The sequence below is a fragment of the Meriones unguiculatus genome, chromosome 1 (genome assembly GCF_030254825.1).
Source record: "Meriones unguiculatus strain TT.TT164.6M chromosome 1, Bangor_MerUng_6.1, whole genome shotgun sequence".
NCBI lineage: Eukaryota > Metazoa > Chordata > Mammalia > Rodentia > Muridae > Meriones > Meriones unguiculatus.
In genome coordinates, this window is record NC_083349.1 from 25,348,368 (window position 1) to 25,367,768 (window position 19,401).

Sequence of the window (19,401 nt, forward strand, 5' to 3'; positions counted from 1 at the left end):
GGATCGGGTGGGAAGTGGAGATCCGCTTTTGCTTCGTCTTCGGATTTGGAACTTCTCGCTCTGCACCTGTAGCGCGTTGAGAATCCGGGTGTTAGGGGAAGAACCTAAGCTCCGCCCCTAGTTCGGGGACTTCCCCGCGCAGCTAGGGCGCCTCCTCCCGGCTAGGCGGGCGGCGGGGCATCCCCGCTGGCCCCGCCCCGGCCTGGCCCCGCCCCCGCGGCCTCGGAGTCTCGGCGCTGCCCCTGCCCTCCCGCCTCGGCCCGCCCCGCCCCGCGCCGCTCCGCGCCGGCTCCGCAGCTTGCGCCCGCCGGCCGGTCCGGCGCCGGGCCATGGCGCTGCTGCGGGATGTGTCGCTGCAGGATCCGCGGGACCGCTTCGAGCTGCTGCAGCGTGTGGGGGCCGGGACCTATGGCGACGTTTACAAGGTGCGCTGCGCGGGGCTGCGGGACGGGCGGGAGCGCAGGAGGAGGGAGCATCCTCACGTCCCGCCGCGGGAGCCCCGGCCCCGCCCCCTCCTCACCCCGCTTCTCGCCCTGCGCCCCGCAGGCCCGTGACACCGTCACCTCCGAACTGGCTGCGGTGAAGATCGTCAAGCTAGACCCAGGTGTGGGCCCGGGTGGGGCCTCTGTGCTCCAGGGAGGCGGGCGCGGGCTCGTGAGCTGGCGGGGGCGGAGAGTTGACATTTCTGAGACCCCCAGAGAGGCCGACTGCAGGAGAGACTCAGGGCTGTCACCTGCTCGGTGAGGAGAGAAACACTCTATGTCCAGTTTGCACGTAGGGGCAGAGTCTGGGCTACCCCTGTGTGCCCCCCCATAATGCCTTGTGCTCCCCAGGCGACGACATCAGCTCTCTTCAGCAGGAAATTACCATCCTTCGCGAATGCCGCCACCCCAATGTTGTGGCCTACATTGGCAGCTACCTCAGGTGAGGTTGTTTATCTTCTGACCCCAGACAGCCCTCGAGTGTCTCGCTGTGTGCCAACCCCAGCTCTCTGTCTCCCCAGGAATGATCGCTTGTGGATCTGTATGGAGTTCTGTGGAGGGGGATCCCTGCAGGAGATATACCATGGTGAGAGCCAGGCTCCATGGGACATCGCCTTTCCCCATCCCAACAGAGAGGCAAGAGGGCATCCTTCTGGCTGAACTTGGGCTCCTCTTTCCTTCCGACTGGCTGTGTGACCTTGAGAGAAACACCGTCCTTCTCTGGGCTCAGTTTCCCAGCCTAAACTTAGAAGAAGTGTGGCTAGCATCACTTTCCTGTAGTAGTACCTGCTGCTTCCCCACTGTGCAGGGTGCCTAGGAAGGGTCGGCATATGCCTCAGGCTCTCTCCAGACTTCATGTTGTCTATTTCAGCTACTGGGCCTCTGGAAGAACGGCAGATTGCCTATGTTTGCCGGGAGGCACTGAAGGTACTGGGTTCGTAGGCAGCACCCACTTCGGAATCCTTAGGAGTGTGGGCCCAACCCAGCTGGCCTTCAAAGGATTTGGACCTTGGGATGGTAGCCCAGGGGCTATGTGTCCTAGGGGGAGGGGGCCCCCAGTTCTGTTCCCGGAAGCAGCTTATTTCCCTCTTGGCTCAGTCACTTCCTGTTTGGGGAGAGGGGAGGAGGAAGCGGCTTGGGTGGGGGGCCCCCAGTCCTGAGGAGGGGCTCAGGAGAGGTAACTAATTCTAAGTAGTTGTCCTCAGAGACTCCTCTTTGTCCCCAGGGACTCCACCACCTGCATTCGCAGGGGAAAATCCACCGAGACATCAAGGTAGGGGTCAGCCAAGGGCATGGTTCAAGAGAGGAGGAAGCTGCTGGGTACCTGACACAATCCTTTCTGTGTCCTCCAGGGCGCCAACCTTCTGCTCACTCTGCAGGGTGATGTCAAGCTGGGTCAGTACTGGGGGATGCCATGCAGGTTCAGCCAGGCTCGGAGCATAGAAATTAGTGCTGGGGTCCCAGTGACTTTCTTGCTTGAGCCTCAGTTTCCCCATTTAGGAAATGTAGCACTATTACTTGCTTGCTGGTAGTTGGCTGAGGTTGAGGGAAGGCTAGAATAGGGATCGGGTGTTCAGAGATGGTGTCCCCTTCTCAGAAGAGGGGCCTGGCCTGGCTTGGGTACAGTTGTGGCTGTACCCAAGCCCTGTCTGATAGCGCCTGTGCCCAGGGGTGGGAGGTGAGTGAGGCCCTGAGGCTGGTAAGAGTCTCTTTATCCTGCAGCGGACTTTGGGGTGTCAGGCGAGCTGACGGCATCTGTGGCCAAGAGGCGGTCTTTCATTGGCACTCCATACTGGTAAGATGGTGCCCTGGTGATGGGAGCAGGGGCCACAAGGAGGGCACCTTGTCATCCACTTGTGACCCTGACTCTAGGATGGCGCCTGAGGTTGCTGCTGTGGAACGCAAGGGTGGCTACAATGAGCTGTGTGACGTCTGGGCCCTGGGCATCACTGCCATTGAGCTGGGTGAACTGCAGCCGCCGCTGTTCCACCTGCACCCCATGAGGTCAGCCTAGCACATGCCCCTTGCCTGACCCTTACCCTGCTGACTCTTGACCCATGACCTCACATCTTCCCCAGGGCCTTGATGCTAATGTCGAAGAGCAGCTTCCAACCCCCCAAGCTGAGAGACAAGACGCGTTGGTGAGGGCTCACAAAACGGCTGAGATACCCTTTTCCAGCCAAGCTGCATGGGATGGAGGCTTTTACCAATGGGTGATCATGGTTCTCACTCTAGGCTGACTCAATATGGACGGAAGGGAAGGGCCGGGGGCTTGGGATGGAGGCGTTGCTATGGCACAACAGCAGCAGTCCCAGCTGCTCCTTGCTGGCCAGCTGGGGCAACTGACAGGATACTTCTGTATAGAGCTCAACCTGGGTTTGGGTGGGTGGGGCTTTTGTGCCCACTAGGACCCAGAATTTTCACCACTTCCTCAAGCTGGCCCTAACCAAGAACCCTAAGAAGAGACCTACAGCTGAGAAGCTTCTGCAGGTGGGAGGCAGGGGAGGAAGCCTGGGGGCTTAAAGCTCAAAGACGAGATCTGGAGGACAGGGACTAACCTGACCGCCCTTTGCTCCTCCAGCACCCCTTCACAACCCAGCAGCTGCCGCGGGCCCTCCTTACGCAGCTCCTGGACAAGGCCAGCGACCCTCACCTGGGAGCCCTGTCCCCTGAAGACTGTGAACTGGAGGTAAAGGGGGACCGGGAGCCGGGTTGGCAGGTCGGAAAAGGTCTGTAGCTGTATAAATCAGAATTTCCATGACTTGTGGAATTCCAGCGTAGAGCTCCTCTTTAGTCAAGCCCACCCCCCAAGAATCTTGAATGGGTCTGGCCTCACTGCACTACCTCGGAGCCAAGTCAGCCATGACTATGACTAAGCTGTCTCCCTTTCTGTGTGGCCTTTGGCCAGTGTCCTGATGCTTCTGTGCCAGTGTTCCCACCTGTGAGGTTAGGGCTGTAGGGCTGTTTTAGTTCATAGAAATCGAAGAGGGCTGTCATGAAAATAGAACACCTGATGGGGTGAAGACCTGGGAAAACTCCTGGCAAGAGGTGAGAACTGGGTGCAAGTCTGTTGGCTGTGATCTTTCTTAGACCCAGGATATGTTCCCGGATACCATCCATTCCCGGGGCCATCATGGGCCAGCCGAGAGGACCCCCTCTGAGATCCAGTGTAAGTCTTCTGACGAAGCCAAATGCACCCATGGCCCTGGTGCTGCTTTGGGGGTCCATCCTGAGACGTTGACCCCTCCTAACCTAAGACTCTTGCTCCCTAGTTCACCAAGTGAAATTTGGTGCTCCTCGACGGAAGGAGACAGATCCTCTCAATGAACCGGTGAGGCACCGGCTGTGTCGAGGGAGTGGTGGTACAGGGTGGGCTCCGGTGTCCAGATGCGGGTGGAACATCCCACATCAAGGCTAGTCTGAAGCAGGGTTGCCTGTGTCACCTGGGTCCTGGGGTAGCGGCTGCCCTGGGCCTGTGTCACCTGGGGTCCTGGGGTGGCGGCCCCTCCTAGGCCATTTTCCCACTGGGAAGTGGAAGGCTGGCCACACCCTTCTGAAACGTAGGTCTCACAGGACTGAGGGCCCCAGCTCGGCCAGATCCCCTAGTCTGCCTGTCACAGGATAATGTTTCACCATCTACTCTTACTCTGTCACTTGTTCCTCTCTCTGATCCCACAGTGAGTGCCTCTCTCTGCCCTACTGTCTCCTTCCGTCTCCCCCTCCTGGCTTTCCTCTATGGTCTTTCACGAATCTTTTCCTGCTACCAGAATATTCTCCGACTGTCTATTGGTCTGCTCTCTCCTGCACCCCCTCTCCTCTCTCTGTTAATGTTGAGAATGGTCGACTCACTTACCCTAGCTGGCCTTGAACTCACCCTGTAGTCTAGGCATGCCTTGAATTCCAGATCATTTCTGGCTGTTCCCTTCCATCTCTTGATACCCCTCTCTTTTCCTTCACCTCTTTCCTGTCACTGCCTTGGTTTCCTCCAGTGGGAGGAGGAGTGGACGCTGCTGGGAAAAGAGGAACTGAGTGGGTGAGTGAGCAAGGCTCGGGAGGCTGAGGGGCAGCTTGGGTCTTATGTAAGACTGACCACTGACCCCTTTTTTGGCTCAGGAGCCTGCTGCAGTCAGTCCAGGAGGCCCTGGAAGAAAGGTGAGGGGCCCTTACCTGGGGGGTAGAAGGGCCTCCAGGCCTGGGAGCCAGTCTCCTCTCACATCCCATCATGCCATCTGCTGTGTCCCTGTAGGAGCCTGACTATCCGGCCAGCCTTAGACCTCCAGGTGTGGATCGGAAGAGGGTGGAACTGGGAAGTAAGCCGTGTGCATTGGATGCCATGCTGATGGCCAGGCTGTTTACTGACCCTCTTGCCAGGAGCTGGACTCCCCGGATGATGCCATGGGAACCATCAAACGAGCCCCGTTTTTGGGGCTTCCCCACACTGAGCCAACACCCGATGACAACACCCAGTCCTTCCCAGGTGAGGCCCAGGCTTGGCAGTCCAGGAGGAGTTCTGGGATAGGGCCAGGGCTTGCGGTCACTATCATCTGTGTATAGGAACCCTGTCAGCACCTCCACCCGACCCCGGCAGCCCCCCATTGCTGCCCACTGCCTGGGCTACCCTGAAGCAACGGGAAGATCCTGAGGTAAGAGGACACCACAGGGTTGGGAGGTAGGCTGAAGGGTGTCACCTTGGCCTTGACTCCTTCCCTCCCGCACAGAGATCATCCTGTCATGGCCTTCCTCCCACCCCCAAGGTGCACGTAAGTGTTCACTGGCTGCCCCTAGGCCCTGCTGCCCTGGCGTTCTCACTGGGCCCCTCATCAGCTGCTCCCTTCCTCCCCAGATGGGTGCCTGCTTCTCCAAGGTCTTCAATGGCTGCCCCTTGCAGATCCATGCTGCTGTCACTTGGGTTCACCCTGTGACTCGAGGTGGGCCACGGGTAGAGCAGAAGTAGTAACTTAGGACACCCTTAGGCTTGGGCCAGGGGCGTGTGGCAGCCTCTGACCGGATGCCCATGCCTGCAGACCAGTTCCTGGTGGTAGGGGCGGAGGAAGGCATCTACACCCTCAACCTGCATGAGCTGCATGAGGATACTCTGGAGAAGGTGAGGCCTGTTGGCTTTGGGGGCAGAGGCACAGGGATGCTGGGTGCTGACTGCTACTGTCTTCGGTCCTAGCTCATCTCCCAGCGCTGCTCCTGGCTCTACTGTGTGAACAATGTGTTGCTGTCACTCTCAGGTAGGAGGAAGGGGGTGCGGAGGCTTCCAGAGCACCCTTCCCAACCTTTCTCTGTGACCTGTGCGGTACTCCCCTTCTGCTTCAGGGAAATCTACCCACATCTGGGCGCATGACCTCCCAGGCCTGTTTGAACAGCGGAGACTGCAGCACCAGGCACCCCTCTCCATCCCTACCAACCGCCTCACTCAGCGCATCATCCCCAGGTCAGCAGGGGAGGGCTGCCGAGGAAGTCCAGGAGAGTGTCTGCTAGAGGGGACTCCACCCACTCCTGAGACTGCCAGGGCCTTAGCTCAGTACTCAGGTACTTTGGCATCCCTGAAGCTGCTTCCTCCTGGCCAGTACAGTTGGTGGCCTCCCCTCCTGTCCACCTGGCTCGTTGGAATGGACAGAGGGATGTGGGTGTGAAAGTGCTTTAGATGGTGTAGATGGCAGGGCTGTGGGCTTCATCCATGGCTTTGTGCTGGGCCTGGCACATGAGTCAAGAGAAACCCTGCTTTGGAGAGACAAAGGACATAGGCATTCATGACAGGCTCCTTGGTTCAGGATGGGTGTTAGGGTAGAGCTGGCCAGAGTGCTCCGAAAGCAGAGACAGCTCAGAATCAAGAGGATGTATTCCGGTGTTCCAGGGGAGGGGAGAGCGTGTGCAGGTTTGACCAAACAGCAAGGCCTGGGGAACCCTATGGTATTTGGCGTGAGGGTTGAGAGCCACACAGGTGGCCAAACCCCTCCTCTATTTCCAAGCCTGAGACTTGGATGCTGTCCAGTGGACAGCAGTCCTGTCAGCATTTCAGAGGATCCTATTATGTACTGGTCAGTCTGCTTCCTGCTGCAGGTGGTTCAGCTCACTGTCTAAGAGCCAGGCTGGTGGGGTGGCTTATGCCTGACGTCCCAGCACTCAGGAGAATGAGGCAGGAGGATCTCAAGTTTGAGGCCAGCCTGGACTACTTAATACTTTTGTCTCAAAGAAAAAAACAAAAACCACAGCTGGGCATGGTGGTGCATGTTTGTAATTTCAACACATGGGAAACGGGCAGGAGAACCAGGAATTCATGGTTATTCTTGTCTACTCACTGAGTTTGAGGCCAGCCTGGTCTGTGTGAGTTCCTGTCTGTCAAAACAGAACATACTGACCATGTAGAGAGCTACATAGGACTAGTATTTGGGAAGCAGAATGGTGAGGTCTGGAGAGCAGATGCGGAGGAGCTCGCTGATGAAGCTAAGCAGCCCAGCCTTGACATGTGTGAGGGGCAGCCTTTTAGCCAATAACTATGCAGCCAGAACCTTCCTCCTATGTTTGCGGCATTGTGCAGGGCTCAGGCACATCTGTGGACTGAAGGGACCTTTGTCCCTTCTCTTTATGTCATTTTTTGTGGAAAGGAGGTAGATGGTAAACCTAGAAAAATGAGGCTCTTTGACAGCGATGGCTCAGAGCATACGCCGTGGAGAAGAGCAGGCTGAAGAAGAGGACTGTAAAGGGCTGTTTTGAAAGCCTTCTGTGAGAAAGTGCTGTTTGAGCCAAGACCAAAGACAGAGCTGGGGCTGTAGCTTACTGGTAAGGTAAGGTAAGGTAAAGGAGCTTGCCTAGCCTGTAGGAGGCCCTCGGTTTAGTCCCCAACACTGTAGGAACCTTGGAGTGCAGGACTGGCAAGATTGCTCAGTGGTTAAAGACACCTGCCACCTGATGATGGAAAGAGAAATTCAACTCCTTCAAGCTTCTCCGACCTCCACAATCACATCATGATGTGTACACACACACACACACACACACACACGTGAGTGTGCGTGGAATAAATAAATGAAAAGTAATAATTTTATGTCGATTGGTGTGAGGGTGTCGGATCCTCTGGAACTGGAGTGGTAGACAGTTGTGAGCTGCCAAGTGGTGCTGGAAATTTAACCCGGATCCTCTGAAGGGCCACTGAGCCATCTCTCCAGCCCCAATAAGTTTAATTTTTAAGAAGCTAGAGAGCCGTAGAGAAGGTTACTTTAGGAGACGAGATGCCCAAGAAGAAATCTGCTTGGGGAACAGGAGGTCATCGAGGGTCTGTCTCTATAGGGAGGCCTTGGACTCTGACTCACAGCAGCTTGGAGGCCGCTGGTGAGCTGTGACTGGCCCTGAGGTCCTCATGGGTTCTCTGTGGGTGAGTGAGGACCAGGCCGCTGATGAGGGAGGATGCTGGGGGCCGTGGGAAGCCCACTGCAGTATTTAGGTGGCCAGCTATGGAGGTGCAGGCTGCAGTAGGCAGAAAGGAAGTGAGAACCGTCTGGTTCTGGTTGTTTTGCAAGTGGAGCCAGCAGGATTTCCTGGTGATAGGCGGTCTTTGAAAGAGAAAGGGGAGCCAAGGTTGAGTGGGAGGCTTCTGACCTAGGCTGAGGGAAGGATGGAGCTGTCATCAGCTGCGAGTGACATAGGAGTCTGGCCTCAATTCAGTTTTGCCACATTAAATAAATTATATGCCTGTCATCTCACATTCAAGTAGTTGAGGCAGAGGATTACTGGAAGTTTGATGCCACAATGTGAGACCCTGTCTGAAAGTTCACATTCCAAAAGATGCATATTCCCTGAGAATGGGACCTCCCTCGTCCATCTGGGAGAAGTGCAGCAGAAGGGTGGGCCAGGAAGCACTCCAGTGTTACTGTGACCAGCTTGGGGGCCAGGCCAGGCCTGGGCAGCAGTGCTGGGAGCTCTGGAGGAGAGCCTTATCTACAGAGCTCAGAGCAAGCCTAGATCTGGTGCCCTGTGGCCTCTGGGCTTCCTGAGCCTCTGTTCTGACCTACAACCCTCAGGCAGAGGGCTTGCCAGAGCCCCAGGAAGTCAGGGGCAGATCTGACTCTGTGCCTGTCTACTTTGAACATAGAGAAGAAGGAAAGAAATGGGATTCTTAGAGGAAGCGCCAGATGCAAACACCAGGTGCCAGCTGGGGAGAGAGTGGGAGGAAGAGGGAGGGCAGAGGGCAGCACAGTGAGGCAGACACCGGCTTCCTCCCAGGGGCTTGTCCTGGCAGGAGGACAGACAGGACCTGAGGCACTGGGAGGAGATTGCCTTGTTAACAGCTCAATTCCTCAGATGAAAAAAACAGGTTCAAACGATCAGTCCCCTAAGGGAATGGGGGACTCCCCGTAAGACAGCCACCCACTGGCTCCACAGGGTCAGAGCCCCAGCGAGGGTGCAGAAGGCAGGCCGTTTGCCCTTTGAAGTCTACGTTTCCCAGGGCCTGTTTGTCAGTCTTTGAAATGGGCTGAGTATGCTCAAGCTGGAACCTGCATCAGCTTCTGGTCTCCACGCTAGCTGCCTCTGCTGCCAGCCAGGAACAGGCACAGAGAGGCAGAAGTGGCTGGTTTAAAAGCACCCAGGACCTACCTGTAATCCTAGCACTTGGGAGACTGAGGCAAGAGGATTGCTACAAATTCTAAGCTAATCTGGGCTGCAGAGTCAAAACTAAAGGAGGGCTGCTGCGACGGCTCAGTTTATCAGGTAAAGGTGGTCGCTACTAAGCTCAGGCTCAAGGACTCATACGGTGGAAGGGGGACTGGCTCCTGCAAGCTGTCTTTTGACCTTTATATATGGGCCATGATGTGTGCCGCCCATCATCAAGCAATCATTTTAAAGGAATACTGTATTTTAGAACCGGTGTGGTGATGCATGCCTGTAATAATCCCAGCACTCAGGGAGGCACAGGCAGGCAGATCTCTGTGAATTTGAGGCCAGCCTGGTCTACAGAGTGAGTCCACGAAGGCCAAGGCAATAGAGAAATCCTGTCTCAGAAAAAATACTTTTAATTTTTTTACATTTATGATTATGTTTTTGCTTGTTTGAGACAGGGTCTCTCTCTCTCTCTCTCTCTCTCTCTCTCTCGCCCTGGCTGTCCTAGAACTCACTATGTAGACCAGGCTGGCTCTAAACTCAAAGAGATCCTGCTTCTGCCTCCCAAATGCTGGGATTAAAGGCACCATCATCATCATCACCATCATTATTATTATTGTGGGGGAGGTCAGGAGACAACTTACAGAAGTAATTTTCCTTAGTCTGGCACCTGGACCCCAGGAACTGAGTTCAGGTTGTAAGTGTTGATAGCAGGTACCTGTATCTAATGAGTCATCTAGCCAGCCCAAGAAAAGTTGAGAAGGAGTTGAGAGAGAGAGAGAGAGAGTAGTAGTAGCATTGGATTTGGTGGCTCAGGCTTCTAATGTCAGCACCTGGGAGAATTCAGCAAGATCAGGAGTTTAGGAGCAGCCTGGGTTATATGAACTTTGTCTCCAAAAACTTAAAAAAACGAACTGGAACGGGAGAGATGACTTGAGTCATGACTTGAGTGGTTAAGAGCCGTTGCTCTCTTCCAGAGGACCTGGGTTCAGTTCCCATTATCTACATGATCGCTGACAGCCACCTTTAACCTCAGGGGCTCTGAGGTGCCTCCTCACCTTTGCAGGCTCCAGGCACAAAATGAATAATATACGCGCAGGCGTGCAGGCAAACGCTTAGATACACAAAAATAAACTTTAGAGAGAGAAACCCAAAAGAACCACCCTCCTAGAGTGAGTGCCCAGGCCTGGGGAGTCCGAGATGCCCACAGATCCTGGGCCCCTTGCAGCTCTTACAGGCACACTGCTGTGCCTCACTGAGCCTAGTGTCTCATCCATAAAGTAGAAGGGCAACAGTGACGACCTCACAGGGCTCAGTGGGGCCTTGCCCATGGATGGCTCTCAGAACATAGGCTGATTTTGACACCCCCCCCCCTGCAGGCGCTTTGCTTTGTCCACTAAGATTCCTGACACCAAAGGCTGCCTGCAGTGTCGTGTGGGTAAGAGCTGGCTGATTGGGGTGGGGGGAGGGGAGGTTGCTGTGAGGCTGAACCTTTGCCCAACACCTCCTTTTCCCACAGTTCGGAACCCCTACACAGGCAGCACTTTCTTGCTGGCTGCCCTGCCCGCCAGCCTGCTTCTGCTGCAGTGGTATGAGCCATTGCAGAAATTCCTGCTGCTGAAGGTAGGAGGCCAGAAGATCCCTGGGTGGCAGGATCCCCGCAGGAGAAACAGAGCCGAGCCTCTCTGCTGTCCCCCAGAATTTTTCCAGTCCCTTGCCCAGCCCAGCAGGGATGCTGGAGCCGCTGGTGCTAGACGGAAAGGAGCTGCCACAGGTGTGCGTGGGCGCTGAGGGGCCTGAGGGACCTGGCTGCCGAGTCCTGTTCCACGTCTTGCCCCTGGAGGCTGGCCTGACTCCAGACATCCTCATCCCTCCTGGTGAGCGGCAGAGCTGGGTGCTGCAGGCAGGGGATGCTTGAGAAAGTCAAGAGAGGTGGGGTTATGGGACACCTCCGTCCAGGCTCTCTGGTCGGGGCTTCCGTGAAGGATTTTATCAGACTAGCCTGGGCACAGTGGCACAGGCCTGCGATTCCCTCCTCTGAGGCTAAAGCATGAGGATTGCATGAACCCATGAATAGACACTAGCCTGGATAACATAACAAGCTAGAGCTTTTCTGCTTTTGTTTCTTTAAAGAAAGGCATGGTGGTATAAGCACTTGGCAGGCCAAGGCAGGAAGATGCTGAGTTTGAGGACGATCTGGGCTGTATAGAATTCAATGGCAGCCTGACCTGCATAGTGTGGCCCAGTCTCAAAAGCAAAACAAGTCTAGGCAGTGTGGCACACGACTTTAATCCTAGCACTCTGGGAGGCAGAGACAGGTGGATCTGTGAGTTTGAGGCCAGTCTGGTCTACACGAGTTCCACAACAGCCAGAGCTACACAATAGAGAGACCCTGTCTTAAACAAAACAAAACAAAACCCCAAACGAATCAAATAAAAAAAGACAACTAAACAAAAAGATCTCCTAAGATTAAAGGGCTTGGCAGCCAAGAGAAAGCTGGCTGCCTGTGCTTGAGCCTTAGCCAGCAACAGCAGGAAGAAGAGGGTTTCTGGCTAGGTAGGAAACAGAAGCTTCCACTCTGAGCAGGCAAGGATGACCTCTTGGCCACAGGGACAGCTGGGGCAGTGGTTAGAGAAAGAAGGGCTCAAGAGGTGCCAGGAGCCCTTTGGAATTTCATTGCCAATTCTTTTGAGACAGAGTTTCTCTGTGTTGCCTTGCTTGTCCTGGATTCGCTTTGTAGACCAGGCTGGCCTTGAACTCACAGAGATCCACCTGCCTCTGCCTCCCCAAGTCGTGGGACTATAGGCATGCGCTCCTGCGCCTGGCTTTCTGTTGCTTTTTTTAAAAATATATTTTTAAAATTTACTTTATGTGTATGAATGCTTTTCCTTAATGTCTGTATATATACCACATGCATGCCTTGGAGGTCAGAAGAAGGTGACTTGGAGTTAAAGGTGGTCATGAGCCACTATGTGCATGCTGAGAATCAAACCTGCACCCTTTGGAAGAGCAGCCAGTGCTCTTAACCACTGAACCATCTCTCCAGCCCCCTCAGTCTTAATTCTTACAATGGCCCTGCAAAGTAGGTAACTCATATCTGAGTTATTAAGCAGGAAAATTAAGTTCAGAGAGAGAGACTTGTGCCAGGCCACACAGGGAATGAACCTCACTGCGTGGTCTGTGTGACCCTGGAGCCTTCTGTAGGCTCCTGTAGGACCCTGGAACTCCTTCCTGGATCTTAATGAGCCTGAGGGCAAGTCCCTTGTTCTGAGTCTGATCCCATGGGACTGGTGTGAGGTGAGCTATGCTGTTGGTTTAAGACTGGCTGTAGCATGTCCCCTCAGTCCTTGGGATGCTGGAGTGGGATAATGGCTCGGCCAGCCAAGCCTTGCCTCTCTTCTCTGCCCACAGAGGGGGTCCCAGGCTCTGCCCAGCAGGTGATCCAGGTGGACAGGGACACAGTGCTGGTCAGCTTTGAACGTGAGTTCCGTAGGATCGGGGTTGTAGGACGGTGGTGAGGAAGGCCTTATGGGTCTGTCACCCCCACCCACCAGCTCTCTCCCTGTGCAGGCTGTGTGAGGATCGTTAACTTGCAGGGTGAGCCCACGGCCGCACTGGCCCCTGAGCTTACCTTCGACTTCCCTATTGAGACTGTGGGTGAGTAAGTCAGATGTGGACCTGGCAATATCCACAGTCCAGAAGTACGTGATCGGGCTCAGGGCTCAGGGCTCAGGGCTCAGGGCTCAGGGCTGGCAATGGGACCGGGGTAGTTTCCCTATTCCTCTTGGGGAGCCGGCATGGTCACCCAGCATCAGCGAGGGCCCCCTGTGGTTGGCCTGGCTCAGGTGGAGCTGGAGCAGCCACTGTATCTTGTGGCAAGGGTGAGGGGATTTGTGGTGTGCGGGGTTGGGGGGGAGGAGGTGTAGGGCTGACAGCCTGTTCTTCCAGTGTGCCTGCAGGACAGTGTGCTGGCTTTCTGGAGCCATGGCATGCAGGGCCGAAGTCTGGACACCAACGAGGTGAGTGGGGCTTGGGGAGCCAGCTACCTCCAGCTCTGAGGGCCTTGTTCAGATAGAAAGGACCTGCTGGGATGGTCTCAGAGCCCCCCTTGTCTTCCAGGTGACTCAGGAGATTACCGATGAGACCAGGATCTTCCGCGTGCTGGGGGCCCACAGGTACACTCAGGTGGTATCAGAAGTGCACCTTCCATTTCGGATACCGCCCCAGGCTGGAGATGGGGATGGGTCACCCAGCTCCCCCGCGCTGCTCACCGTGTGGCTCTTCCCTCACCAGGGACATCATCCTGGAAAGCATTCCCACTGACAACCCCGGGGCACACAGCAACCTCTACATTCTCACGGGTCACCAGAGCAGCTACTGAGCCGTCTCTCTGGCGGCACCCAGGCCTCGGTTGCCACCTCCAGCCTCTGCTAGGGTCCCAGAGGGCAGACCTAACTCTGAGAAGTGTCTGGGGGCAGGGAGGGGAGGTAGCCCACCCCCCTAAGCAATAACTGGACCAGAGGAAGCTGTGACCACCTACCCTCCCTGGCGTGTTGACCCCAGTGCAGGAGGCCCTGGGCAGGATGGGGCTGCCTGGCTGATCATTCCACTTTCTCACTTTTCCTTTCCGTTTCTTTTGCCAAGAGCCTGTCCCAGCTTCTATCCTGGGCAACATGTATTTAAGAGAGAATTATATTGGTATTAAAGCTGGTTGGTTTTATGCCACTAGTTCCTCTGAGGTGGAGGGGTTGAGCCTTCACCTTTGCCCCATCCTCTTTCCCTTTTCCTGCAGGAAACCTTTCTGTAATTGCTTGGTCTCAGGTGTGCACCATAGAAGGGCCAGTCCACTGGTGCTCTGTAGAGCCTAGGCTCAGGTGACGCAAGTCTGGTCAAACAGCCATCCTGGACCTCTATCTTCCTGGTCCCTGCCCTGAGCAACCCTCCCTCAGTTTCGTAAATTGAGACCCCTGCTGTAATCTAGCATCTATGGGACATATGCAGGGAGCACTGAGTAAAGAGACCTATCCAGGGCAGCCTTGCGCCAAATAGGGTCTTGCTTATGATCCTTGGGAGGCTGCTGGAAGCTACCATGTCCTTGACTGTTCTGGGATCTGCACCCTATCCCTGTCTACTGCAGTGTCCATGATAAGCTTGTAACAATACAGTGACACATCAGCTTAACCTGGGAACATGGATGGACGTGGGCTCCTTTAGTGTCCTGACACTCCATACCAGGCTTGGGGTCACTACCAAGATATAGCTCAACACCCAAGAAACTCATTGGCACCCATCTCTCCAGTGGCTTTTGCTTTGTATTGTCCCCTTACAAAGGCTCAGAGACCCCAGGTCAGCTGTCCCCTCCCCTGAGGCCCCAAATGCCGACTGACCAAGGCCACTGAAGGAGGGTGTGCACACGGATAGGGCCTGGCATGGGAGGGTCTCTAGAGGGGCCTGTGGAGTGAAGGTCCAGATCTCAGTACTCACTTCCAGCTCATTGTCTCCCTGCTGACATTTAGAACAAGTGTTGGCAGGAGGTCTTGTGCCTGGTATGCTGGCTGCAAGTATTTGCCAGTTAGTTCAGCGAAGCAGTGGGTGAGTGAGGGTAGGTGGGTGACAGCTCATGTGAATGGAATTGTGACCCTTGTGGTTATTGCTGTCCCCTTGACTACCCTCTTCTAAATATCTGATTGCTTGGTTTCTAGTGACCAAGAGGTTGGCTTGGTTGAAATAGGGAGCCAGATCCCAAGTCAGGTCATCTGAGGAGCCAGGGTAAAAAAGGCTACAGAGTAATACCTAGCTTCCTGTCTCCCGGATTTCTTGGGAGCATGCTGGCGATGGGGGTGAGAGACCCAGCCCACAACACTTGACCCCAGGTGCCCTGGGAGAACTGGCCCTCAGAGCGGTGGGCTGCGCAGTGCCACCTTGTGGCAGGAGTCCACCTGAAAAGGAGGCTTAGGGATGCAGAACGCCTGTGAAAGGGAAGACCCACTGACGGTATTCACTGCCAGCAAAGGTGGGTGTCGCAAGCCAAAGACAGGGCAGCCAGGAGTATGCGCTGGAAGATGTAGTTTTATTTGTGTTTGTTTATAGACAGCCTTTTTCAGATACAAAAGAGATACAAGGTGAATGCCTGTGCCTCCAGGACTCAGGAGGCAGAGGCAGGGCTGTGTGAACAATAGTCCAGGCTGGTCTACACAGTGAGCTACGGGCCAGCCGAGGTTATATGCAGACAAGACCCTGCCTCAAAAATAAATAAAATTTGCCTCTCATTTGTCCTCCAGTCCCTTCTAGAAGTATTTATGATATTTAAACAATCTGGTATATTTTTATTCACATGGCAACATTCTGTATATCCTTCTGGCTTCCTCAGAGTACATTCTGGAGGTCTTTCCATTATCAGCCTGGCCTTTTTTTGTATAGCTAGTGCAGGGTTGTATGCGTTTCAGGTGACTAATGCTAACTGAAAGAGCTTTATTGATGGAATGTATTTTTACTTTAGTATCACAAACCACACTGCAATAAATAACTCCTGTGTCAGAGCCACTCTGTGTACTCAAGTGTTGCTGGGAGATCAATTCCTGGAAGTGGTATTGCTGGGTTGGAGTGACCGTGTTTGCCACGGTGAGGTGCTGGAAACAAATGCCCTCTGAGTGTTACCTGTGGGATGGGGCCTCTTCATTTCTGTGAACAGAGGTACATAGGGATACATACTGAGACCTTGAGTGAAGAAGAACAGAGAATGTTGACTCGTTAGCACGTTCAACAAACAGGTCGGTGCTGGAAAGGCACATGGGAAAGCCCTGGTGCAGCCCATCTTTGAAGCTGCAGAAGAGCCTCTGGGATGAGAAAACGTGATGTGGAGCTCGGGGCAGGTGCCGTATTCCCTAGATGCACTGTCAGCTAAAGCAGGGCGATTGGGCAGTCAGGAAATCATGAAGTCCTTAATGCAGCAACACAAACGGGTCTTAAACCAAGAATAAGTTCCATAAAATGGCAAGAAAGAGTCTCAGATGATGTGTAAGGAAGCTCAGAAACAAGCAAAGCAGACTCATCTGAAAGTCATATGTTGACGCACATCTACAGTCCTAGCACTCAGGATGCTGAGGCAAGAGAAGTTAGTTTAAGGCCAGCTTCAGCTACACAGCAAGACCCTATGTGGGGGGGGGGGGAGGAAAGGAAAATGGCAGCTTTTAAGCTAAGGCCTTAGGAGCAGGGTCTGCACAGGGGTTTGCTACTGGCTCTTCTGGAATGGAGAGTTGACAGTGAAGGCTGTAGAAGTATCTATGAGTCTCTTGGTTTACAGTGGCGGTCAAACCCAAGGCCTTACATTACGAAATCACTCTGGCACCTGGCTTCATCGTCAGCCCCAGAAACCATGTTTGTACTATAAACGTAGAAAAATGAACAGGATGACCAATTTATTAAATTGATTATTTTAAAGCTGGGGAGATAGATGGCTCAGTGGGTAAAAGCACTTTAATGGGGACATGGGAGGTGAAGACAGGAAAGTCAGCTTGAGGGCAAGTTAGCATAGAGTACTCAACGCAGCAGCAGAAATGAGAGAGATGCTTAAACAACTCAGAAGGAAAACTGACAACTGAACATTGCTCTCTGATCTCCATACAAGCCATGTGGCATGAACACGCCGGCACTCACATACAACACACAACAAATTAGTTTGAAAAGAAGTTGGTTATTGAGATGGTTATTTTGCTAACTTGATACAACCTAGAATCCTTGGCTAATAGTCTTAATGAGACTGTCTCTATCAGGTTGGCCTGTAGCCATGTCATAAAATAGGAAGATCCAGGCCCCTGTTAGTGGCACTATTCCCTAGGCAGGGGGTCCTGCAGTTGCTGGGGCCAGGGTTACACAGAGAAACCCTGTCTTTAAAAAACGAAAAACCGAAGGGCTGAGGTTAGTTACTAGAGAACTTGCCTAGCATGCAGGGAGGCCTGGATCCCATCCCCAGGCAGTGTTAGTGAATACCAACAACCCCAGGCCCCTAGAGGTGGTCAGAGGAGGATCTGAATTTAAAGGAGTTTAAAGCTAGCCTGGACTGCAAGACAGCCTGTCTGAAAGCGAGGTGGGGGGAGGGGGAGGGGAAGCTGCTGGGCATACTATATAGCCTTTAATCTCAACATTTGGGAGGCAGAGGCAGGTGGATCTTAGTTCTTGATGAGCCTGGTCTATGCATACAGGACTACACAGTGAGACTGTCTCAAACAAAACAACCCCCTCTAAAGAGGATTCTACTAAAGAAGAACCTTCTTCTCACTACTTTTCCTTCTGGCAGAACTTCACATAGCCAGGCTGGCTTTGATCCGTCCCTTTGTCTCCAGTCCTGAGCGCTGTGATTACGGGCATGTGCCACCGCCCTGCTCACCTTTGTTATTTTAATTATTTATTAACTATGTATACAATGTTCTTTCTGCACGTACACCTGTACACCAGAAGAGGGCACCAGATCTCATTATAGATGGTTTTGAGCCACCATGTGGTTGCTGGGAATTGAACTCAGGAGCTTTGGAAGAGCAGAGAGTGCTCTTAACTTCTGAGCCATCTCTCCAGCCCCCATGTTATTTGTTTTATAGTACTGCAGATTGGACCTGGGGCCTTGCACGCGCTAGGCAAGTGCTTAATCAGAGCTGTTTTTTTATTATTATTAAAAAGGGGGGAGGGGCCTGGAGAGCTGGCTCAGTAGTCAAGAGCACTTGATGATCTTGCCGAGGACCCAGGTTCAGTTCCCAACACCCATGTTGGCTCACAATTGTCTGATTCCAGTCTTTGGGGGATCTTGTTTTGGTTTATGAGCATGGTCTTTGCCAGCTGGAATTAGTTGAAGTCTGAGGACTTTGAGGGGTATAAATATGACGGCCTAGAGGAAGATGGTGCGGGTGCTTGGAGGAGGACTGCTTGCAGCTGGGTTGTCCTGCTGCATTTGCTGCTTGCTGATTTTCTGGTTACCTGGACTTCTGCACAACTGATATTGGTATTGCCCCCAACAGAATCCTACAACCCTACCCAGTGGGAAGCAGCAGAGAGAACTCCGCCACCCCGTCCCCACTAACCTTCTTTCCCTCCTACCTGGTGTTGGGGGATTGGAGAAGGGGGTAGAAACGTTTAATAACCCTAAATAAAGTAGGTTTGTTAAAAAATCAAGGTCAACAGGATCTGATCTGGAGGCTTTCTGTTTCTGCTGCTACTAGGTATACGCAATATGAAGGTATACATACATTTGTTTTTCAAGACAGGGTTTCTCTGTATTGTCCTGCCTGTCCTGGAATTCACTCTGTAGACGAGGCTAGCCTTGAATGCAGAGCTCCACTTGCCTCTGCCTCCCAGTCTGAGATTAAAGGAGTGTGCATCACCCCTCATAAACATTTTTTTATCTTAAAGGTTTTTACTATAATCACCTGTGTATGTCCACGTGTGGATATATGACTCTGAGTACCATGTTTGAAGATGCAGAGGGCATAAGCTTCCTGGAGCTGGAGTTACAGGCAGTTGTGAACTACCTGACATGGAAGCTGGGAACCAAACTCAGTCCTCTGCAAGAGCAGTTCCTACTGAGGCTACTACTGAGCCTCTCTCCAACTCTTTGTGTTCCTCTCTCTCTTCTCTGTAGGGTCCCAGCCCTGTACCTTGGCCGGCCTTGAACTTGCTTCAGTCGTCTTGCCTCTGCCTCTCCAGTACTAGGATTTAGGGAACTGAGCCACTATATGAGATCTTTTTCCCTTTTCCTACTTTAACTTTTTCTTTTAGATGGGATCTAACTGTAGTCCTTAGCTTCAAATTCATGTCTCCTTCCTTAGCTTGTGGTTTTTTGTTTTTTTTTAAGAGGATGAATGTTTCATTTCTCATTGTGCTGCTAAGTCAGAGCAGCGGTCTATTGCCAGACAACTGCCCAAGCAATGGCAGGGAGACTTATTATTAACAGGAAAGCTTGGCCTTGGCGTAGGCTTGTTCCCAACTAGCTCGGATAACTGAAACTAACCTGTTTGCACTAATCTGCGTTCTGCTATGTGGCTTGTTACCTCTCTTCAGTCCTGGCACCTGTTTCTGCCTCCGTTTGGCTGGTGAATGAATCCTCAGCACCTGATTCTTTCCCACAGTCCTGCCCGGAAGTCCTGCCTATCCTCTCCTGTCCTGCTATAGGCTGTTCAGCTATAGCCAATCAGAAGGTGATAGACAAGAACGTTTACAAAACACTGAGACAGCTGGGCACAGTGGGGCAGCCCGTAATCCCAGAGACGGGGGATTCCTTTGAGTTCGAGGCCAGCCTGGTCTACAAAGCTAGTCTAGGACAGGCCAAAGA

The 19,401-nt window shown here is 53.4% G+C and overlaps 1 protein-coding gene across 2 annotated transcripts; it reads left to right on the forward strand.

The window, feature by feature from the left end:
* Positions 1–238: 238 nt before the first annotated feature.
* Map4k2 (mitogen-activated protein kinase kinase kinase kinase 2) lies at positions 239–15,622 on the forward strand. 2 transcript variants are annotated; one of them, XM_021638398.2, is made up of 32 exons: positions 239–425; positions 547–604; positions 834–924; positions 1,004–1,068; positions 1,354–1,409; positions 1,708–1,755; positions 1,835–1,877; positions 2,205–2,277; positions 2,355–2,486; positions 2,561–2,623; positions 2,891–2,972; positions 3,064–3,171; positions 3,573–3,651; positions 3,755–3,813; positions 4,472–4,515; positions 4,596–4,634; positions 4,729–4,762; positions 4,854–4,959; positions 5,037–5,125; positions 5,201–5,242; positions 5,326–5,410; positions 5,507–5,586; positions 5,659–5,719; positions 5,805–5,922; positions 10,463–10,521; positions 10,603–10,706; positions 10,783–10,960; positions 12,495–12,563; positions 12,654–12,740; positions 13,032–13,102; positions 13,203–13,258; positions 13,377–15,622. In XM_021638398.2, the coding sequence occupies exons 1-32, from the start codon at positions 330–332 to the stop codon at positions 13,462–13,464; spliced, it is 2,463 nt and encodes an 820-aa protein (XP_021494073.1). In that variant the 5' UTR covers positions 239–329; the 3' UTR covers positions 13,465–15,622. The 2 variants fall into 2 exon arrangements, with proteins under 2 accessions (XP_021494073.1, XP_060241132.1); XM_060385149.1 differs by lacking the exons at positions 239–425; positions 547–604 and adding an exon at positions 646–740.
* The last annotated feature ends 3,779 nt before the right edge of the window (positions 15,623–19,401 follow it).

What these genes read in the sequence shown, in the direction of transcription:
- Map4k2 (XM_021638398.2), top strand. Translation starts at nt 330, where the DNA reads ATGGCGCTGCTGCGGGATGTGTCGCTGCAGGATCCGCGGGACCGCTTC. An exon ending in GGTTCACCCTGTGACTCGAG is followed by an intron (nt 5,411 to 5,506) that starts GTGGGCCACGGG and finishes CCATGCCTGCAG; the next exon opens with ACCAGTTCCTGGTGGTAGGG. An exon ending in AGTGCTGGTCAGCTTTGAAC is followed by an intron (nt 12,564 to 12,653) that starts GTGAGTTCCGTA and finishes CTCCCTGTGCAG; the next exon opens with GCTGTGTGAGGATCGTTAAC.